Below are 21908 nucleotides of genomic sequence, written 5' to 3'. Positions count from 1 at the left end.
TCCAGCAAGTCTCCTCCCTGAGACCTCCATCCCAGGACTTTGATCGGCACCAGGCCTCTGGCTTTAGCTTACCTTCTGTCTGATCTGATCTGCTTTGCTTTGGATTCCTGCCTATCTTGAGCAGAGGGTTAGACCCAAAGACCTTCCAGGCCCTTTATTCTATAATTCTACGATCCCCTTGAGTTCCAGAGAGGACTTCTGGGTCAAAGGCCGGCTGGATAGCCCAGTGGTTTAAGCATCTCGCTGCAGAGCCAAAGGTTGGGAGTTTGATTCCTGGCTGTGTGGTTCCAGGGTGAAGAGCCAGCCTGGGTGGCCTTGGGCAAGCTGCGCAGTAGTCCCAGGGATCCCTCCCAGACGAAGAGAAGGGGAAACTCCTTCTGAGTGCTTACTACCTGGAAAACCCTGGAAAGGGTCGCCATAAGTCAGAATCAACTTGATAGCACATGGTTATTATTTTGGGTTGAAACATAATTTATGGAAAAGGCGCATCACCTCCTTGTAGCCCATTTTTCATCTTTCACAAAATAAAACCCTCTAGATGGCCGAATACGAAGCTGAGCAGAAGCACGTGCTCTGACCCTCAACCATTCAGTTTTGTGGCCAAGAATGGGCCAACTGCAGAGTCTACTTTGATGGCCCTGTGTGCAGTCAAAACAGGGGTACAAAGAAAGGCATTGCTTCAAGGACAGCTGGCTCAAAGGCTTGCCCAATGACTGCCAGATGGCCCTGGGAACCTGCCATGGCACCTCCATCTTCTGACACCTCTAGAGATGGAGGGAGGGAGAGAGAAGTCCAATCATTTCTCAAAAAAAAAAAAAAAGGAAAAAAAAAGAGGTGCCAGGAGGAGCCAAGTTTCTCTACAGCAGTGGTTCCCCACCCTAGGTGCCCAGATGTTCTTAGACTGCAGCTCCCAGAAATCCTGGCCACCACAGCCAGTGATGAAGGCTTCTGGGAGTTTTAGTCCAAGAACATCTCAGGACCCAAGATTGGAAGTCACTGGTCTACCAACTGCACCCTTTGCCTGAGAAATCTTCCTACTCCTCTTCCACCTGTGGGGATGAGCAGCGTCCCACGGCAGAGACATGCTCTGTAAGTGATCTCAGGCATTAACCTCTAGTCTTTCTTCACAATGGCATTGGAAGAGCCACCCCTCAGCTCACAACATGGCGCTAACACTCCCGAACTGATGCTGGAGACCCTTGTGCCTGCCTCTGGGACACCTTGATCAATGCTCAAGGACCTCTTGAGGTCCCTGCGGTTCTTCTTGCCCTTGGCGATGGAGAAACGGTCAAGTCAGAAGGACAAAGCTAGGACACTCCGCTCGGTTCAAGCCTTTCATTAATGAATGAGTCAGTGGGTTGAGTTGTACAGAGTCAGATTTTCCATGCAGGTATCCAGGTGTGCGGCCGTGTTCTTCTGTTCTTCTTCGGGCCTCTTACTTTAAGCGTAATACCATTTTGCAATGGGCTCCTTCTTGCATACAAATCGTCTTTTATCAGTACATTTACCATAATGCCAACATCTTTTAGAAATGCAGTCAAAGTGGACGAAAACACAGTCGCCATTTTCCTTTTTCGGCTGACCATGTTTAGTATCCCAGTACCTGGAGCAACGGAAGGGGAAGGGAATTTACTTTGTTAATCCTCTTCTAGGGAAGTAGGAAAGACTTTACCTCCTGCAGCATGCTAAGATTCATCCTCTTTTGAGCAACAAGCACTATGATTTTTTTACTTCGTATAACCAATGGATAAAGGGAAATCCTCATGTGTCGGTCCCTTTCTTGGTTCTTCACTCGGCCACACAGCTTACCCTCACCTAGTCCCATCCTCCTGCACTAACATTTAGTGCCATGTACTTTTCCCATGTAGGAAACCTGCCAACCCAGCAGTTCGAAAGCATGTAAAATTGCGAGTAGATAAATAGGGACCACCTCAGTGGGAAGGTCATGGCGTTCCGTGTCTAGTAGCGCTGGCCATGTGACCACGGAAATGGTCTATGGACAAACGCTGGCTCTACGGCTTGGAGACGGGGATGAGCACCACACCCTAGAGTCGGACACGACTGGACTCAATGTCAAGGGGATCCCTTTACCTTTACCTAAACTTATGTCAACAGCTTTAGAGGACAATCTTAGCAGAGATGGACTTCCTTCTCTCCAAAGCCCTGGATGTGACTGCTGGGTCCACTGAGTGCAATGAAGGTTTTTCAGAAGTGCCAGAGCAACAGAGGAAATTTCACCAAAGAAGAATCTCTACCTAACATATTGTTAATTTAAAAAAAAAAATTAAGTAAGGGGCCCCAGTGCCCCAGTAAACAAGAGAGAAAATAAACTGGTACTACGGTGTAGCCAGCCATAAAGATTCAAAGAGGAGGAAATGAATTGGTGATGCCAAAACACGTTGGGGCATTTGTCCAGGTATATATACGACATGATTGTGATTCAGTACAGCAAAGGTATGGATAGTATCTCTAGAACAGGGGAACATTTCAGCGTAGTATTATTACAAAAGGGTCTTCACAATGTTTTGTAATTGAGCTGGTAAAATATCGTCTAGACAAGTAGGTGGATTCGTCATGGGCTTGTAGTGTAAGAGCCCTTTACTTTACTTTACTTTACTTACTTTATTTGGACTTATACCCCGTCCCTCTAAACAAAGTCTACTCAGGGCGGCTTACATGAGTGATAAAATACAATAAAATAAAATACAATACAATAACATACATAATAATAGGAACCTACTAACCGATGTATATATAGATTGTCAAGATGAGATAATTGAGAAACAAAGATTGGAGGGAAGGCCTGTCTAAAGAGCTAAGTTTTTAAATGGCTTTTAAACATGCCCAGCAAAGGAGCCAGGCGGATCTCCGTTGGGAGGGCGTTCCACAACCGAGGGGCCACTGCCAAGAAGGCCCGGTTCCTTGTTTTCTCCTTCCGGGCCTCCCTCGGCATCAGGCCCCTCAGCCGTCCCTGCTGGCTATGACGGGTGATTCGGGTAGATCTAGGTGGGAGAAGGCGATCTGCCAGATATTGAGGTCCCAAACCGTTTAGGGCTTTATAAGTAATCATAAGCACTTTAAAGTCAACGCGGAAATGAATGGGCAACCAGTGCAAGGCAGCCAGAGTGGGGGAGATATGCTAATATTTCCTCACCCCACCTAGAAGCCTGGCTGCCGCATTCTGGACCCCTTGGAGTTTCCGCGTCAACCTTAAAGGCAGCCCCATGTAGAGTGCATTATAATGGTCTAATCTCGAGATTGAGCGCATGGACAAGAGTAGTGAGGAACCCCCCCCATCAAGATATGGTCGCAGCTGGGCAATCCGCCATAGGTGAAAATAGGCGGAACAGACCATGGATGCTACCTGGGTTTCCATGGTAAGCGCCGGGTCCAGATATATCCCCAAGCTGCGAACCTTGCTCTTTGCGGTGAAGGTTGATCCCCCCCCCCAAAAGAAAAGGAGTCACCCAAACCGCTGATGGAAGGACCACCCACCCTCAAGACCTCCGTCTTGTCCGGGTTCTTTAAAGGACCGTGTACACAAAAGCACACACAAGAAGAACACACCTTTGATCAGATCACACAGAATACAGTTTGGAAAGATATAAAACAGCCAGCTATACACATATATGTACAGTGGTGCCTTGCAAGGCAAATGCCTCGCAGGACAAAAAAACTCGCGAGACGAATGGTTTTGGCAATGGGGTTGATGACTCACAAGGTGAACGTTTCTATGGCTGTGCTTTGCAAGATGAATGTTTTCCATTTTTTGTTCCTGCCTCATGTTTGCTGATTTTTAAATGTTTTTCTATGATGTTTAAAAAGTTAAAGTTTTTTGATTGAAATTTTCGAAATCACCTGCACAATATGTATGGCTTTAAAGAGCACTTAATAAACCCTTTGTAAACCAAATTTGACTTTGTTCTGACTTTTTTTTGCCCATAGGAACACATTAATTAGGTTTCAATGCATTCCTATGGGAAAACGTGTTTCACAAGATGAATTTTTCGCAAGACAACATTAACCACGGAATGAATTAAATTCGTCTTGCGAGGCACCACTGTACATGTTTTTTGTTCCCTTAAAGAATATCTGCAAAGGAATAAGGCTGGCCAGGTTTCCTTCACCAGGACGGGTTATCTCACTTTCCAATCTAGACTGGAGAAGCAAACAGATCCAGCAGGGGTTGCTCCTTCCCCCAGCAGGACAGATGGGTTTTGTCACTCTTCCCCCAGGTGAATATCAGGACCAATCTTATGCAAATGTATTTATTTATTTATTGAATTTCTATCTTGCCTATCTAGACCAAAGGTCTACTCTGGGCAGTTTACAAATTTAAAAACAATAAAACCAAAAACATGTACAGTGGTGCCCCGCATAGCGATGTTAATCTGTTCCGGACTAATCATCGCTATGAGGAAACATCGCTAAACGGAACGGAAAAAGCGTTCCTATGGGGCCCAAATTCACCATTCAGCGAAGTTCCTCCATAGCGGCACCATTTTCGCACCCTCGGTAAGTGAGGGCAGGGCGCGAAAATGGTTGTGGCGGCCATTTCGGGCACTTGGCGGCCATTTTGGAACCGCCGATCAGCTGTTCAAAAAACATTGCAATGCAATGAAATAGAAGAAATTAAGGTATGGCGGGAGCCATATCAAATTGAGCTCCAGAACCTGGACAATCTCACTGCACAATACCTTTTCCTGTACAAACATTATTTCCTTGGAAAGTCTCCTTTTTTCATCCAACCTTGTAACCTCTTTGCAAGATAATAAATTGTTTTCCTGTCAGAACAATACAACAATGCAACCATGTATTTCCATAATTGCTGTCTATAGACCCATCCTGCTGTAAAATTCCATCCTTCCTATGATTCCCACTCTGATAAAGTTTTGGATTCCGTTGTAGCTCCATCCCTTCTGCCAATAGGTCACGAACCACCCATTTCTCCTCCCATTCTCCTGTGTAACCAATGTTATTAAAGTCCATGGCACAGTTGTTCCTTGGAGGCATGACTTCCGTCACGCCTTTTATTTAGCTAAACAAAACAGCAATCATTTGAACTCTCTCTCTCTCTCGTGTCAAGGTTATTGGCGTTAAAACGTTGACTCACTATTCCAGGAGACTAGGTCCTGGTTGCAACACTCTCCTCAGGGGTTCATTGTCAACCTCCAGAGAAGTGACAAGAGAGGCCCCAGAGGGCTCTGTCCTGGGCACAGCATGGCTCAAATGTAGTGCAGATGCTCATGAAATTTGCAGATGACACCAAATCTGGAGCGGTAGTAAAGATTTCCAGCAAACAAAACAAGGACTCCATTTCTACCCTTCTCTGATTCTAGTATCCATGACATCTGATGTGGTGGGGCACCAAAAATATTGCAGATCTGCTACAAATTCCCTTTCTTAATTCAGAATGGCTAATGTTCTAGAAAATCAACCAAGCGCTGGATTCTAAATTCAGTGCACACAAAGAAAACCAGTGGCTCCTTGGTCAGAAAATGCAGGGGACTTCTGAGAAACTTTCTCGGATGCAGAAAATAATGAAATTTTGTTTGAAAACTCACACTGTTCCAGCTTTGAATCCACCAAGCCATATGACGCCATTAAAGGCACTCTCGTTTTTCTTAAGTCCAATCCAGTATGGCTTCTTTTGTTGAGAAACTTGGTCATCTATAAAGGCCTGGAAAAGGTCAACCAGAAAAATATTCAGTCCAACAAAGGGCAAGCCTTCCCTTCTTAAAGCTTTCCTGACATGCAGTGGTGTTGTGGTGGATTTTGAGGTGCCCAGCATTTACTCCAGAACTGTACAATTTTCTCTCTCCTATCCTTGTGGGGGACTAGGTAAAAGCTGAAATGGAATGGAACGGAATGGAACAGGGACTTCTTAAAAACTGTTGCCAAAAACTGTCCATCACGATAGACAAACATTAGAACAATATTTTAGACCTCAAACATAACAAATATTAGTCTTTCATTGACCATTGATTGCCCACAAACCTGCTGGTTCCAGTAGGATAATCAATCCAAGGTCTGAGGAAACCAGCCCCAAACTGCCCTCGGGAACAACACCTTCCATATCCATTTCTAGGCAGAAAATTGATATTGATTTTCCTGGCTACAGAACCTCCATCTTCTGCATCTGATCATTCATTCATTCATTCATTCATTCATTCATTCATTCATTCATTCATTCATTCATTCATTCATTCATTCATTCATTCAGAATATTTTTATCCTGCCTTTCTCCTCAAAAAGGACCCAAAGCAGTTTACATCATTAAAAAGACAATATTTACCAGCTAAAAACAAATATCTAAAAAGAATTAAACAGGTATTGTGTTAAAAAACAATAAATACAATAAATACCAAATAAAGCACATTTAAAACAGAGAATGGCAATCCATTAAAAAAAAAACTCTTGTGCCCTCCCAGACCACCAGTCATTAAGGAAAAGCCTGCCTGAAGAGAAAGGTCTTTGTCTGCTTGCGGAAGGATAGCCAAGATGGGGCCAGGCTGGCCTCCAGTGGCAGGGAGTTCCAGAGTCTAAAGGAGCAGCCACAGGGAAGGCCCTTTCCTGTGTCCCCACCAAGCACACCTGTGAAGGTGGAGGGACTGAGAGGAAGGCCTCTCTTAATGATCTTAACTCGTAATGGGAGCCAGCTCATAATGCTATGTTCACTTGTGCCCGTTTCTTTCTTTCCCAAACCAAAGGTTCTCGCAGGTGATGTTCCCTCTTTCTTTCGCTGCCACCAGTGGATTTCTTCACTGGCTGCCAACAACATAACTTGTTTATGAAAGGGTATTTGGGTAATTCAGAATCACAGATGACCTTTATTCATTTTGTAGAATCACAATGGTTGAAATATCAATACTCTGCCACACCTTCGATCACCTCCTGTTTTATTTATTCACTTTAACTAGTTTATCTATATTAGTTACAGTTCTCAGGCTTTCTCCGACTATCTCTCTCTCTCTCTCTCTCTCTCTCTGCAAACCTCTCTCCTTCTCTTTTCACCCACCCTCTCTCTATGGTTTCCCCAGTAGTGATGTACGGAAGTGAGAGCTGGACCATAAAGAAGGCTGACCGCCGAAGAATGGATGCTTTTGAATTGTGGTGTTGGAGGATCTTGAGAGTCCCCTGGACTGCAAGGAGAACAAACCTATCCATTTTGAAAGAAATCAACCCTGAGTGCTCACTGGAAGGACAGATCCTGAAGCTGAGACTCCAGTCCTTTGGCCATCGCATGAGAAGAGAAGGCTCCCTGGAAAAGACCCTGATGTTGGGAAATTGTGAAGGCAAGAGGAAAAGGGGATGACAGAGGATGAGATGGTTGGACAGGGTCACAGAAGCGACCAGAATGAATTTGACCCAACTTCGGGGGGGGGGGGCAATGGAAGACAGGAGGGCCTGGCGTGCTCTGGTCCATGGGGTCACGAAGAGTCGTTGTTGTTGCTGTTGTTGTTGACTAAACAACAACAAAAATGATCTTTGAGACAGCTTGGGCCCAGGCCATATAGGGCTTTACAGGTTAAAACCAGCGCTTTGAATGGTGCCCAGAAATGGATCGGCAGCCGGTGGAGCTACTTTAACACGGGGATTATGTGATCACTGTAACCAGCCCAAGTCAGCCATCTGGCTCCTGCATTTTGGACTCAGTGAAGTTTCCTGACACTTTCCACGGGCAGCCCCACATACCGCGTGTTACAGTAATCCAGCCAGGATGTAACTAGTGCTCTTATTGGCAAGTCTGATAATAGTTCAGCATTTCATTTCGTTCTGGGCAGGCATGTTTCCCGAAAGCAACCCAAAATGAACCACAAAATGATGCATGGTTTTTTCTGTTGTTGTTTCGCTTTTGCTTCGTGGTTTGTTTTATGTCCATCTCCAGTCCGAACACCTTTGCTTTGCCCTTTAAGGCTGCAACGGCAATATCCTACAGAACAGTTATTCCTGCCCTGGCAAATCTCGTGGTTCTACTTACTTGTTCTTCACCCCACTTAACAAAAACCAGTCCAGATTCTCTTGTGTTACATTCATCTACGGCTTCGTTCCAATTTACGTCATCTTTCGAAAAGTGATAAAGGTTCTTATCATACGCCTTCCACTGATCAAGCGTCTTAGCAAGCTTATCTTCCAACAAAAGGAGGGGATGCATGAAGGAAGAAAAGAGAACACCAGACACGTTGGAGCAGAAATGACCTGAAATGTTGGCACAGGTTTTAAATAAACAAACGGGTAAAACAGAATTATGTGCAGAGACTCCATTAGGCTCCAGCACAATTTATGAAGATTTATGCAGTTCTATGGGTAGTTTGAATTTATTTCTGCCTTTTTAAAGATTGGTTCAAATCACATGATATTTACATTGGTGGCTGCATTCACTCAATGGAAACCGATTTATTTCCGGTGATTTAAACCAGTTTTGGCATCTACACTGATGAAATTTACCTCTGGGTAGAGTGGGCGGCATATAAATTAAATTAAATTAAATTAAATTAAATTAAATAAATAAATAAATAAATAAATAAATAAATAAATAAATAAACAAACAAACAAACAAACAAACAAACAAACAAATAAATAAATAAATAAATAAATGTTTCCTTTCTTCTTTATAACCCATTTTCTATGACCATTTGCCTTATATATATATATTTTTAAAAAAGCGATACAGAGATAAATGGGTGGCTCCAAGCAGCCAAGAATGGCAAAAGGCTGCAGCTGACATTAAACAGGAGCATGAAGTAAATAGTTTGTACTGTCCACACCTGCCAAACCGAATTGATTTAAATCGATTTACAAGTTATTTATTTTAAAAAGCTCCTGCTGGTCAATTAAAAACGAAAGCACACCTTTGGAGGCTAAATAAAATGATTTCACTAGTGTCGTGAAACCATAATTTGATTTAAATGATGCCTAAGTTGATTAAACCGCCGTTATTTTTACTCGTGGGGTTCTGCTCTGAAATACTAGACCAGCTTACCAGGTCTTCATGAATTAAATGGGGCTTCTTTCTCACTCGATGCGCAGAGCATCCCATAAAAATACAAGTGGGTGTAGAGGAAAGATGGGCACTTATCTAATCAGCCAGAAACTCTGGCCTTCTTTGACCTATCTTTACTAGGGCTGTGTGGCCCATGGGTCAAATCACCAAAGAAGCTGGACCCATTTGGACCGACCCCGAGCAGGTCCGAATCAGCCTGGAGAAGTCCAGACCATGGTTTGAATCTGGACGCCTCCTCCGAAGGCACTTGGAGCAATTATCTGGACCGAGAAACGAAACCAGACGGCCTGCTTTGGCCATGCTGCAAAACCACCCTGTGGAAGGAAACGGCCCGGGGTGGGGAGGTGGGATGGGAGAGGAGGAAAGGATGGCACCCTGTTCTTGCCTCTAATGCAGCAGGGGAAAAATCCCGCAGCATCCTCACTCCCAGGACTGGCAGGAGGGAGGGTAAATCCCATGGGCCTCTCTTGACCCCTGTGAAGAGGGGGGGCACCGTTCCAGAATTCGGGGCCACACACGAAAGGGGGCAAAGCCAGCCGGCCATCTTCCCCCGAAGAATTCTAGTGCGGTGTTTCTAGTTCTCTGTTTGCAGAGAAACAGAGAAACCTCTTGAAGGGAAAGCTTTATTTCCAAAGGATTTGGCTACGGGTTTTGAGGGCAGCTTTACGTTTACAGTAGCCGGCACTTTTCCTTTCTTATCCCACCGATACTTAACCGCTTTATTTCTTTTAAACAAGCAACATTAAAACAATCAAACAAACCCCTCCATTAAAAAAAACAACCCTTTCCCACTGTTTTCCTGGCCCATCTTCCTTCCAAATAGGTATGCTTTTAACAGGCAACTGAAAGATAGATGGATGGCTCAGGACTTCTTGTGCTTCCCCCCCCCCCCACGGAGGTGTGTGTGTGTGTGTGTGGGGGGAACCGATATTCAGCAGGTGCCATGACTTGGAAGCTGCCCCCGTGAGCCTTATAGAGCTCATCACCATCTCTAAACGCCTTACCTATTTCTGCTTGTAGTTCGTCGTTTTTAAGTCCCCATTCAAGCATTTCGGAGGACAGGTTTTGAGCCAGGCCAACAACCTGGAAATCTGAAAAAATAGCAATCATCGAAATCAGAGGGAGTTGTAAACTAGCAATCTGAACCCCCCCCCCCTCTAAAACAGCAGCCTGTTGATCTTAAGGGGTTTCTGCCCTACATTCCCTCACTAAGGCAATCCAGACCGGCATTTGCATTGTGGGGTGTATGCCAATATCTCCTGCTGCAGGGTTTCCCCCCTGAACACTGGACCCCCGGTTGCTTTACTGCAAAGCCAGTGTCCCGATTTCCCAGTTTACCCACACTGGATTGCTACACTGCAGGTGAGAAGTTTTTCCTGGTAGTCAACTGAAACCTGGCTTCCTCTAATGTAAGCCCATGGTTGCACTCCGGGATGATGGAGAACAGATCCTACCCCTTCTCTGTCGGTCAGCCTTTCAAGGGTTTGAAGAGTGCTGTCATACTGTATCTCCCCTCTGTCTTCTTTTCTCAAGGCTAAACAGGCTCAGTGCTTTCAGCCTTTCCTCACAAGGCTTGGTTTCCAGTCCCTTTGCTCCTCCTGGTTGCCCTCCTCTGAACTTGTTCCAGTTTGTCTGCATCTTTCTCAACGTTTGATGTCCAGAACTGGACACAGAACTCTAGATGAGGCCTAATGAGTGCCAAATACAAGGGAGCTAGTAATTTGTGGGATTTGGAAACTATACTTCTGTTGATGCATCCTGAAATCACATTCGCCTTTTTTTGCAGCCACCTCACCCTGTTGGCTCATCTTCAGCTCGTGACCTATAACAATTCCAGGATCCTTCCGGGAATGGCCGTTAGACCAATTGTTTCTCACGAACTGGTGCTTTGCTGCCCTGCTCAGCCCATCCCTTTCCATCTCTTTGCACATGTGCTCTCTCTCTCTCTCTCTCTCTCCTGTTCTAATGCAAAAAAATTTGTGCATTCCAGGTGCCTTTTGAGTCGCTGCCTTGCCCAGCACACATCCTCTCTTCCACCAGTGGCCAACCTATAGGTTCCTGCTGCTGAGCTTGATGTGGAACTTTTAGTGCTCCAGAGGTTTATTGAGGTGATGCAAAACATGCCAAGTTAACATCAGGGCAGAAATACCAAAGCCGCCGCCACCACTGTCGTGACGATACCACTCCCATCAGAGAGCATGGCCCCCACTCTTGGTGAGATAGCGGTGGTGGTGCTGGTGATGATGATGCACGAACCTCTGGTTGGAATGCCCTGGCCAGGCAAGGCAGGGCTGGCTTAGCTCAAGGATCAGGGGCTACGGAAGCAGCTGGCTGCAAAAGCTGGATGGCATCAGAGGAGGCCACCTCCCCCACAGCACCTGTGACAGGACACCCTGCACATTCCGGCCCCTGCTCACAGAAGCGACGGAGGCAGACGACCTCATGCGCAGTGGGAAAGCACAGAGGAGCCACCCACCGAGCCGTGGCACAACAGGCCTCTCCGGTTCCCTCAGAAGGAAACATGGAGATTTCTTCCCTTGGCATCGGTCACGATTCCTCGCACCTGTGCCCCAGCTAGCCAGACGCTTTTTGCAACGCGGTCACTCGCTGCAGGCCCTGACGAGATTTCCCTGCACAACTCTCAGCCCATAAGGAGCACAGCCGGAATAAAGTTCTGCTTGCAGAAGCGGAAGAGGTGAGGCATGAGGCACCACTAATAAAAAAAAGCTTTCCAACCTCAGGGGTGTGTGTCCCTCTCTCTCTCTCCCCCCCCCCAAGCATCTGAGCTGCAAGACCGGAGTCAACTCTGTTTGTGGAGGGATCGTTGGGCCTACGAGAGGGCAAGGAGGAGCGCTGAGCCCTCCGACGGAATCCTGGGGCTTACCAGTCTTGTCTTCATATCTCGGATCGAACTCAATGGCAAATTCTCGCATCATGATCAGGGCCTGGCGGATGTTCCAGTCTTTGTTGAGCAGGACCGCGTCTGAACAAGGAGAAAGACGTCAGAGAGTGTTCCGACACCTCAACCGTATGGCACGTATGCTCGGTGCGGCCACACAGGTGTGGGCGCACGATCACTCTGGCTGCAGCCTGGAAGCGCCCGAGTGGGTTTTGTGCCGGGCACCCTTACGCCTGATCCCTGGAGTCTTGTTTCCAACCCTTCCTGGCTCAGCGGGTGCCTGGTCAAGCGATGAGGCCCCTTGGCCAAAGATCTCCCGTGCAAGCGCGGGGAGGTCCAGAACTGTGCTCAGGAATACATGGGCGGGGGGGACTCCGTCTAACCCTTCAGCCACTTCAGATATCATAGGAATGGAGACCAAGGACTGAGGGGCTGGCATTAAGCAGAAATGGCTCAGCAGATATTCAAAGGAACACGACCGTGGCATTGATTTCCGTGGGGAAAATTTAATCACCCCCCCCCTTACCTTACTCACTGGAATTGACAGGTTACACGGCGGGCGGGGGGGGGAGGAGGTGTGGGCTAGCCGAGGCCCCCGTTGTTCCCTTGGTTTATGAAAGGGACCTCTTTCCACATGGGAGTGAAAGCCAAAGTAATTCGGCACTGGACGAGTTTAAGAGAGAAAGAAAGAAAGAAAGCAAGGGGAGAGTTGAACTTACACATGATGACCATGATAACTGCAAGGACGAACCAGACGGCCGCCAATATTCTGACCGTTTTTGCGCCTTCTGGGGTTTCGAGGAATGGCTTTTTCGCTTTTTCCATCGAAGGAGAAGAAAGCAAGAAAGTACATGAGTAGCAGCCGCTATTCCATCAACATCCCCGCCCCCCCCACCCCCAGCAGTGAGTTCTGGGTTCACATAGCATTGCTGAAGAGCTCAAGGGTTCCGGTCTCTGTCTGCAGAGCCAGCGGCTGGGAGTTCGATTCCCACCCACCCCCACCTTCAGTGCCTCCTGGACCGGGGATGGACCGGATGATCTAGAGGGCCCCTTCCAGCCCTGCCATTCTAAGAGGATGGTGAGGATGATTACAACGGCACAGATGTGCCCCACCGCTGCATCGCCTCCTCTGCCACCACCGCCCTCTCCTCTGGTGCAGTTCCGAGGTGGAGGATTTACCCTGCCCCCTGGGAGAAGGAGCCCGGTTCCTCCCGGTCGAGGTGCCCCCCCTGCCTACCAGGATGAGGAAACAGAAGGGTCTGGTGGGAAAGAAGCCCACGTCTGAGGACACAACACGTCCCACCGCTCCATGCTTGGAGAGACCCTCTCCTCGGTCATGCCCGCCATGGCTTGCAAAGAGAGGGGTTCCAGGTTCCCTCCTCCGCAGGGCGCCCCGAATCCCCAGGATCTGGCCGTTGACGGGCTTCCCCTTTGTTTCCCCCTCTCGCGCCCCTTGCCTCTTGCCTTGCTCCAGATCCCTCCTCTCCTTCCATCCCTCACCCATTCCTGGTCACTCTCCCTCCGCTGAAGGGTAAGACGCCTACTTACGTGCCTCATCGCCTGGACCTGGAGGTTTGGGGGGCTCTCCTGGTTCTGTCGAGAAAGCAAAAAATAATAATAAAAAAAACACCGGAGCATATTCTCTAGAAGTGAAGACTGGACCAGAAGCTCCCACGTTCCCTGGTTTGAGGAATCCGAGGGCTGATGGGGGACCCAAAAGAGGGTGGATGCCATGTTATGGCAGGATGGGCAGTTGTGCTCCATGGCCCACCAGACACCCCTTTCCAGTGAGTTTCGTTCTCTGAGTCTAGAATCTAGATTCCGGATGGAGGTGGGAGGCCACGGGATCCTGAGCAGGCTTATTGTATTGATGGTGGACAGGGGTCCACCTTGAGACACAAAATAGCCAAAGGCTACCCACAAATGCCCTCCAGTGCTGCTGAGCACCACCCCCAGGCTCCATTTTGGTGCTGCCCGTGGAGGCCTGGCTTTGCACCGTTGGCCAGCCTGCTCTCCCAAAGCAACATGAGGACCCAGAAAGGGGTTTTATACCCTTGCCTCCATGCCACTCCTAATGTTGAAATTAGCAGGGAGGAATGGAGGGTGTTTCTCTTCAAGGGGGTAGGAGCTGCCACGTGAGTCTAAGAACTCTTTCCCTCGCCAGTATGGCAACACCTTGATAGGGTAAGCTGCCCTTAGAACAAGAAATGTTGAAGGAATATGGGATGTGATATGTGGCGTCTTTCTATATTCCTAGCTCCCACTCAGCTGGTGACACGAGGTTCATGAAATAGTGCATAAATGGTTGCTGTGGGTTTTTCGGGCTCTTTGGCCAAGAAGGTTGTTCTTCCTGACGTTTCACCAGTCTCTGTGGCCAGCATCTTCAGAGGACAGGAGTCAAAACTCTCTCTGTGCTCTGATGCAGTTTGCGGGAGAGTTGAATATTTGTAGCTGTGGGAACACCTTTTGTCCTTTTCAGGAGATTGGGTGATTAGGGTGTGGGTTTTTCGGGCTCTTTGGATGTGTTCTGAAGGTTGTTTTTCCTAAACCCACAGCAACCATCAGATCCCAGCCATGAAAGCCTTCAAGAATACAGTGTATAAATGTCTTTTATGCAGAATTTTCTATCCAATATAGGTGATTAGTGGGAAAGGGGTGGTTGTTAATTTTTTAAAATTTTCTCCTTGTTTTTTTTTTTGTATATCACATCCCATTTGTATATCGCCCGTCAGGCTGGGCAGTTTGCAACATGATTGGACAATAACACAGTTAAAATAAAATCAACCTATGATATCATAAAATAAAAGCAGTCATTAAACTATTCCATAACAAACCGTTAACCATTACATATTTTGAAAGGCAGTAGGACCAAGCAGTATGGTAATGGAACCAATTTCCTTGGGAGGTGGCGAGCGCTCCAGTGCTGGAGGCCTTCAAGAGAAAATGGAACCACCACCTGTTTGGTCGGCTTTGACTTGCATTTCTGCCTTGTGCAAGAGGTTGGACTCGATGGCTCTCGAGGCCCCTCCCAACTCCATCATTCTTGTTTTTCTTGTTTAGTCGTTTAGTCGTGTCCGACTCTTCGTGACCCCATGGACCAGAGCACGCCAGGCCTTCCTGTCTTCCACTACCTCCCGGAGTTGGGTCAAATTCATGTTGGTCGCTTCAGTGACTTCTGTCGTCCCCTTCTCCTCTTGCCCTCACACTTGGCCAACATCAGGGTCTTTTCCAGGGAGTCTTCTCTTCTTATGAGAGGGCCAAAGTATTGGAGCCTCAGCTTCAGGATCTATCCTTCCAGTGAGCACTCAGGGTTGATTTCCTGCAAAATGGATAGGTTTGTTCTCCTTGCAGTCCAGGGGATTCTCAAGAGCCTCCTCCAGCACCACAATTCAAAGGCATCAATTCTTCGGCGGTCAGCTTTCTTTATGGTCCAGCTCTCACTTCCATACAACACTACAGGAAAAACCATAGCTTTGACTATTTGGACTTTTGTTGCCAAGGTGATGTCTCTGCTTTTTAAGATGCTGTCGAGGTTTGTCATCGCTTTCCTCCCAAGAAGCAGGTGCCTCATGATTTAGTGGCTACTGTCACCATCTGCAGTGATCATGGAACCCGAGAAGGCAACATTTGTCACTGCCTCCATATCTTCCCCTTCTATTTGCCAAGAGGTGATGGGACCAGTGGCCATGATCTTAGGATTCTGTGATTCAGTGGTGAACTTTTCACGAGTTTCCATGGAGGGAAATATCTGTCTAACTAACAAGGTTTTAAATGATTTTTTAAAGAATCATCAGTGAGGGGGCCAGGCGAATGCCCAGAGGCAGTCGATTCCAGCATCTTAGTGCAACTGCCGAAAAGGCCCGTCTGCTAGTCCTCTCCCTCCAGTCCTCTCTCAAAGTCAGCACCCTCAGACATCCTGCCTGGTATGATCGAGTAGGATGGACAGCTCGCGCTGGAAGAAGGAGTTCTCGAGAACCCAGTGGGCCTGCTTCCCTCAGCAGCCGGGGTTTCCCCACACTGTCTCCCCAAAGGGTACGCCCTCCTCCTGACACTTGAACAAGAGTGTTGAGGCCATCTTAGAAGAAGGAGACGATGGTGAACCCACGGAAGCCTCATCCAGATCTCTGTGTGGTCCCAGGACTACAGAAACCAGCCTTTCTGGATGGAAGAGTACAACCAAGTCTTAGATGGGGCTGCACAACCTAGGAAGGAGTCAATTGGGGGGGGGTTACCTCTGGGGTGATTTTACTGGGCCCACAGGTTGTGTGGGTGGAGATCGTTTCAGGATGCGATCGGACGGCTGGAAAGGGGTGTACCTGATTACCCTGGAACGAGTGACCTCCCTTAAAAGATCCCTTCTGTCTGTTGGGGAATCGCTCCAGCCCAGCCCAGCCCCCCCCCCCACAAGTATAAACCTGGACTAGAAAGGCACAGACTGGGGTCAGGCTGAAGTTGCCCATAGGTTAAGCAATCTCTGGGAATCAGGTCACACGGGACCACTCCATAAGCACTCCAGAATGGGATCTACTTCCCTGCCGGATCACAGCCTTATGAACGAATAGCGACATCCAGACGCAACAATATTTTGCGTTCAACTGTCTTTGAGGGCAGTGTTCTGAGATCAGCGGAAGAGACTTTCTCTCCGTGAGACCAGGTGGGTTAATGGGAGGCCTCCATCGGGGTCGTCCACGTGGAACGTTTTTCTTCCTGCTGTGTGCCCGTCGGCGCCACTGGCGTGCGCATCTTACCAGGATTTTCCGCCTACTATCCCCCACGCCTCCTCTTCCTTAACAAATCAGCATTTCTTTGAAGAAACGGATCAAAAAGCTTTAGGACAGTCTCACTATTTTAAAAACCTGTACTTCTTAACACGCACTTCGGGCTCAGATTGGGAGCTGCTCGAGATCCCCCGTGACACAGCTCACTGCCTGTGACCGTCGTACTGGATAAGACATTTTCTGTTTACGACGGGGCGATGTTTTGGATTTTCAAAGGGCAAAATCTGAAAATAGGGTCTCTCTTAGTCCCAGAAAATTTAGGGGATCGTTTAGGGCAGAACGTGGTGCTTGTGGAGCCCCATTTGATGGTCCTTAGATTCTTCCTTCCCAGCAAGACGTGGACTCTACGGATTGAACCTCCATCTGCTTTTTTGCGACCCCTGCGTGGTCGAGAGATCGGTGCCCTGATTTGGTGCCTGTGCGTGGGAGAGAGCCATAAGAACGCCCAAAAGGCCATGAAGTCCATAAAGAAGCAAGCATGGGGAAGCCCACTCAGAAGAGGTAGAAGAGTACAGACAACTCTGCCCAAGAGGAGCTGAGGTCGGGCTTAATTGTGGCCCTCCGGCTGTTGCTGAATTCTTGCCTCCATGGGCCTTCATGCTTGGCTTTGCTCTCCAGCTCTGATGAGGGCCACCAGTTGACCTCAGCCTCACTTCCAAGGTTTGTCACCCTTCTGCTTTGAAATTTGTTTGCCCTACACCCTTCCACAGCCTCACGGTCTTCAGCCAGTGGAGTCCAGCGAGGCCCCTCCAGCACGCTTTTCTTAACCACTTCCTACTTTGCCCTCGTTGCTCACGAAACATAAACTCTATTGAATCCCAAGCTGAGAAGCTGCTGGTTGGATTGACCAGCCCTGTCTACACTCGCTGGTCTTTGCTTTTCCATTGAGCTCTGTTTTTGTGAGTGCCTCCCTCAGACTCCAATCCTTTGGCCATCTCATGAGAAGAGAAGACTCCCTGGAAAAGACGCTGATGTTGGGAAAGAGCAAAGGCAAGAGGAGAAGGGGACGACCGAGGACAAGATGGTTGGACAGGGTCATCGAAGCGACCAACATGAATTTAACCAGACTCTGGGAGGCAGTAGAAGACAGGAGGGCCTGGCGGGCTCTGGTCCATGGGGTCACGAAGACTTGGACGTGACTAAATGACTAAACGACAACAACAACAACCCTCAGTTCTTCACGGTGTGGTTGGCACACTTGGAGCCCAGGGTTCGCCTCGGCTTGTTTTGCTGCGAACGGCCAGCCTGGCCCGTGGTTCTGCCTGCTTCTGCTGGCTTTGGCTGGCCTGGCCTCGGCGCCACCAGCCTGAATGGATGCAAGGGACCACCGGAAGGATGGGAAAATAGCTTAGACGGAAGTCAAGTTTAAGTAGCTCAACTCCTTTCGCTCCACCTGTGTCTCACATTTCCAGGGTGGAAGGAACAAGAAGGAGGGAGCATGAAGCATGGGGCAGGAGCAGAGGGGTCAGGTGGGCCCAAGGAGGTACCCCGCTCTGCCCCCCCAAAGTCTCTGGACACTCGCTCCTTATGGCCACCGAGGCAGAGTGGGCCTCTATGGGGACAGAGGAAGTCCGAGAGACCGTGTCTCGTGTTCTCACAGAGGGAGAATCAGAGCCAGAAAAAAACGTACTTTCCTTTGGTGCTGCTGCTTCTTTTGGTGGCTTCTTGGGTGCCATGTCCTCTTCTGACGTCCTACTGTTTCATCCTTTATTGAATCTGTGGGGACATACAATGGGGTAGAGGGTTCGCACCACCTCTCAGAGCCCAAGCCTCTCAATCAGCATTTTAAGAACCCGTTCCAACTCATTCGCAGCGTCTCCTTCCGACACAGGGACGGTACAAGGAGCTCCCTAGCGCTCCGCTCCTCTTTCATTTTGGACCAGGATCCCTGTCTTTCCTGGCCGGGAAGAAGAGGGCGACGGGATACTGCCGGCTTCCCAGACCCACCGGTCTCCGTGACTCAGTGGCAACAGATTTCTAAGGTGATTCCTCCCCTCCTTCAGACCCCCATGCCTCACATGAAAAAGTCTTCTACTGGAAGATTGGGGAGGATGTCCTGAAAGGCCAACTTTTAGGCACCTAGAACACAGCCCCTTCTTGGGAGTCACATTTCCCTTCCTCGGGCAACACACCTGCCTCCTTGCTCACCTCCTGCTCCCCCCCCTTGCTCAGCTCTTTCCTTCAACACCTCCAACCACCTTCTCTTGTGATGGGAAACATTCCGGAATCCCCCTCGTGCTCTTTATCTCATTGGCTGTCAGCTCCACCCACTGGGCCTTCCCACCTCTCCAGGGACCACTGAGGCAGCTGAGCCATGCAGAAAAGCCTCTGGGAAAGTTACACCCCCCCAACACAGCCTTTTCAGCAGCAATACTGGCTGCCTGGCATGCCAACCCAGGACCTCTGGATGGTCCAGAGCTCCTGATTAGGACCAGCAGGCTGAACAGATGGTACGCAGCCCCCCCCAAAAGGGGTGGCGAATTGGCGCATATAGATGAGTCGACAACTCAGCGAATAAAATTGGGCAAATATTCATCGTTTCGTATTCGTTGGACGAATACGGAGCGATGAATATGTAACCATTTGGCGAAATTCATTGACAAGGGCGATTCGTTTCTGCATTTGTCCCCATGTCTCGTCCAGACCACACAGACCATGCAGGCAAAAGTGGTTCAGGAAAGGAGCCCAAGGGAATACCCGGAAGACTGGAAGGAAGGAGCCCAAATAGAGAGTGAATTAAATAATTAATTGCTGTTGCTGGTTTTATATGCCATCATGTCACCTCTGAATAAGGGTGACCCCATGAACGAGGGATCTCCAACCTGTCTTGTCCTCAACTGCCCTGCTCAGGTCTTGTAAACTCAAGTTTGTGGCTTCCTTGAAAGGAGTCCATCCATCTCGTTTTCGTTCTTCCTCTTTTCCTGCTGCTGTCTAGCTTTCCCAGCTTTCCCACCCACCGCTGCCTTTTTTTCTGGAGGGAAAAAGCTTGTTTTTAATTAAGATTCAGACTTGGGACTCAGAACCAAAGTCTTGCCGATATTCCTGGTGTCCACATGAGAGAGAGAGAGAGAGAGAGAGAGAGAGAGAGAGAGAGAGAGAGCGCAACGTGAACCAGAGAGAGCTTTGCTCCCTTGAAACAGGCTTTGCTCCTTAAGATGTTGCTCTGCTTCCTCTGTGTCAGGGTCTGGCCACCTTCCCACTTTCTTTCTAGGCAACCATCACGCGCATGGCGGGCTCATTCTGGACACCCTCTCGTACAGCACCCCGCCCATGTCCCAAGCTTTATGTCTTCTGTTGAAGCTTCTCATCCTCAGGTTCAAATCCCCTTCACTGCTTGTAATTCCCTTCCTCCACCCTGGCCCGCTGGACCACACGCGTCCATTCCTGGGCCAGGAATGGCCGCTGGTCTCCCTCGGGCCGCTTTCCAGAGGCTGGGGCTGGCTTTCTTCATCACGCTCAGCCTTCTCTTGGGTCAACGGAGAGGGCATTTTCTTACAAGCCAAGTGTGATGATTTGTGTTTTTATGTGTATTAGAATGGGATATGTAGTCCTAAGATTGTCCCAATAGCATCCATCTTGATTTAAAGTCTGCTCTGTAGTAGGAAAGTTTTTCATGCTGTTTCAGAGAAGCTTCGCTCTCTGGTTATCTCGTTGCTAGGATGAGTAGAGAGCAGAGACTTTCGTAGTCAAAATAATTCTGCCACAAAGTATGATAACAACTGAAGCTCCATGAGAAAGTTAGGCGGAACATCAAGACCCAGGAGGGGGTGTTCCTTATGAAGCATTCTGGGAAGAAGAAGGAAGTTGGTAAGGAGTTGAAAAAAGATGGAGTTGGACTGAGAAAGGTCAGACACGTGCTTTTTCCCATAATGGACTATTTTTCCTACCATGGACTGATGGGAGTTAACTGGATTTCATCTAGCATCAACCTATGAAGACCCAAGACACGTGAGATGGACTGTGTTATGCTTTTTATTAGTTAGCAGAATTCTATTTCTTTATTTTTCTAGCTGGAGTAAGGAGGGGAGTATTCCGTTTGTCTTGATATGAAAATGTACCTACTGAACTATTTTACTATCAACTGAAACTTTTTATAAAGCAATTCTTTTTAATAAAGCAGTAATGATTTGATCTGCAGGCATTGGTTCTTGCACAGACTAGCTGAATGTCTAATTGGCCATGTGTGTTTGCTACCAAAGATTTAGAGCCAGATTATTCTGAGTATAACTCATGGATTTGTCTGTGTGTGTTGCTTTCTTAATAAAGGGGATTGGCTTTTGAGGAAGAAGTTTACACAGGACCTGGCTGAGACCTAAGTGGCTCTGCTCAGCAGTTAGAGGTTTGTCTGGATTTCGGACTCATCCCAGTCTCCGGCACCCCCATAAATCTCTTTGGAGATAAGGGGCTGCTTACACCAAGGAAAGACGCTTTCCTTCCACAACATGGGTTGCAACCTCACTCCTCTGGCAGTACAGCACACTGTTCCCGCTTGGTGATCCTTCACCGTCTGGCTTCATTCGTTCAGGGTGGCCTTATAAAACTGCACCAGCCCTATCACGTTGCCAACGTCTTCGCAAGTCATTGGATCCACACTTCGCGACCCTTGGTGAGCTCTCCAACGCTGGAGGTCTTCAGAAGAAGATTGGACCACCCTCTGTCCGATCTGCTTTGATTTGGATCCCTGCACTGAGCGGGGGGCCGGGGGTTGGCTTGGATGGTCTCAAGAGGCCCCTTCCAACTTCTATGATTCAACCTAATAGGTACTACCACAGGCCACCTGGGTCAGAAGATGGTCCCTCGGGTGTCCCCTCAGATTTCCCTGGATTCCTTTTAACTGTGCCCAGTTGTGAGATCAAACCTCTGTGGGATTTCCCCTCTCAAAGTCCTAGCACCTCCTCAGCTTTTGCATCTGCATTCACGTGATTTAACCCTCCTTGTACATGAGACCTGAGGCAAATCATGCTCTGTGTGCCTGGGATTCCAAAACTGCTAAAAGCACTTTCACTAAAGCGGTGAAAATGGCTTCACCGTGACCACCTCCACCACCCCTTTTGAAATTTGGGCCACTGCTTTGCATTGACAGCCAAATGCCGGTCGCGTCCCTCTGCCTGCAATCCCATCTCCTCCTTTTTCATACCTACATGGGGGGGGGGGAAGGTGTAGGGGAAGATGAGCAGGGGCACAAAGAAAGGAGTTGTAAAGCTAGGGAAACACAGGCCAGGGACTC

At 48.3% G+C, this 21908-nt stretch overlaps 1 protein-coding gene across 1 annotated transcript; it reads right to left on the bottom strand.

Moving 5' to 3' along the window:
- Positions 1-427: 427 nt before the first annotated feature.
- LOC110090285 (CD209 antigen-like protein C) lies at positions 428-13476 on the bottom strand. The gene is made up of 7 exons (XM_073002400.2): positions 13452-13476; positions 12623-12718; positions 11889-11987; positions 10009-10095; positions 7982-8130; positions 5565-5680; positions 428-1603 (listed from the first exon to the last, which is right to left on the bottom strand). Exons 2-7 carry the CDS (start codon positions 12633-12635, stop codon positions 1441-1443), a joined length of 627 nt encoding a protein of 208 aa, XP_072858501.2. The 5' UTR covers positions 12636-12718; positions 13452-13476; the 3' UTR covers positions 428-1440.
- Between the last annotated feature and the right edge of the window lie 8432 nt (positions 13477-21908).

Source organism: Pogona vitticeps, chromosome 5 (genome assembly GCF_051106095.1).
Source record: "Pogona vitticeps strain Pit_001003342236 chromosome 5, PviZW2.1, whole genome shotgun sequence".
NCBI classification, from domain to species: Eukaryota; Metazoa; Chordata; class Lepidosauria; order Squamata; family Agamidae; genus Pogona; species Pogona vitticeps.
This window is presented reverse-complemented; position numbering and strand designations above follow the sequence as displayed.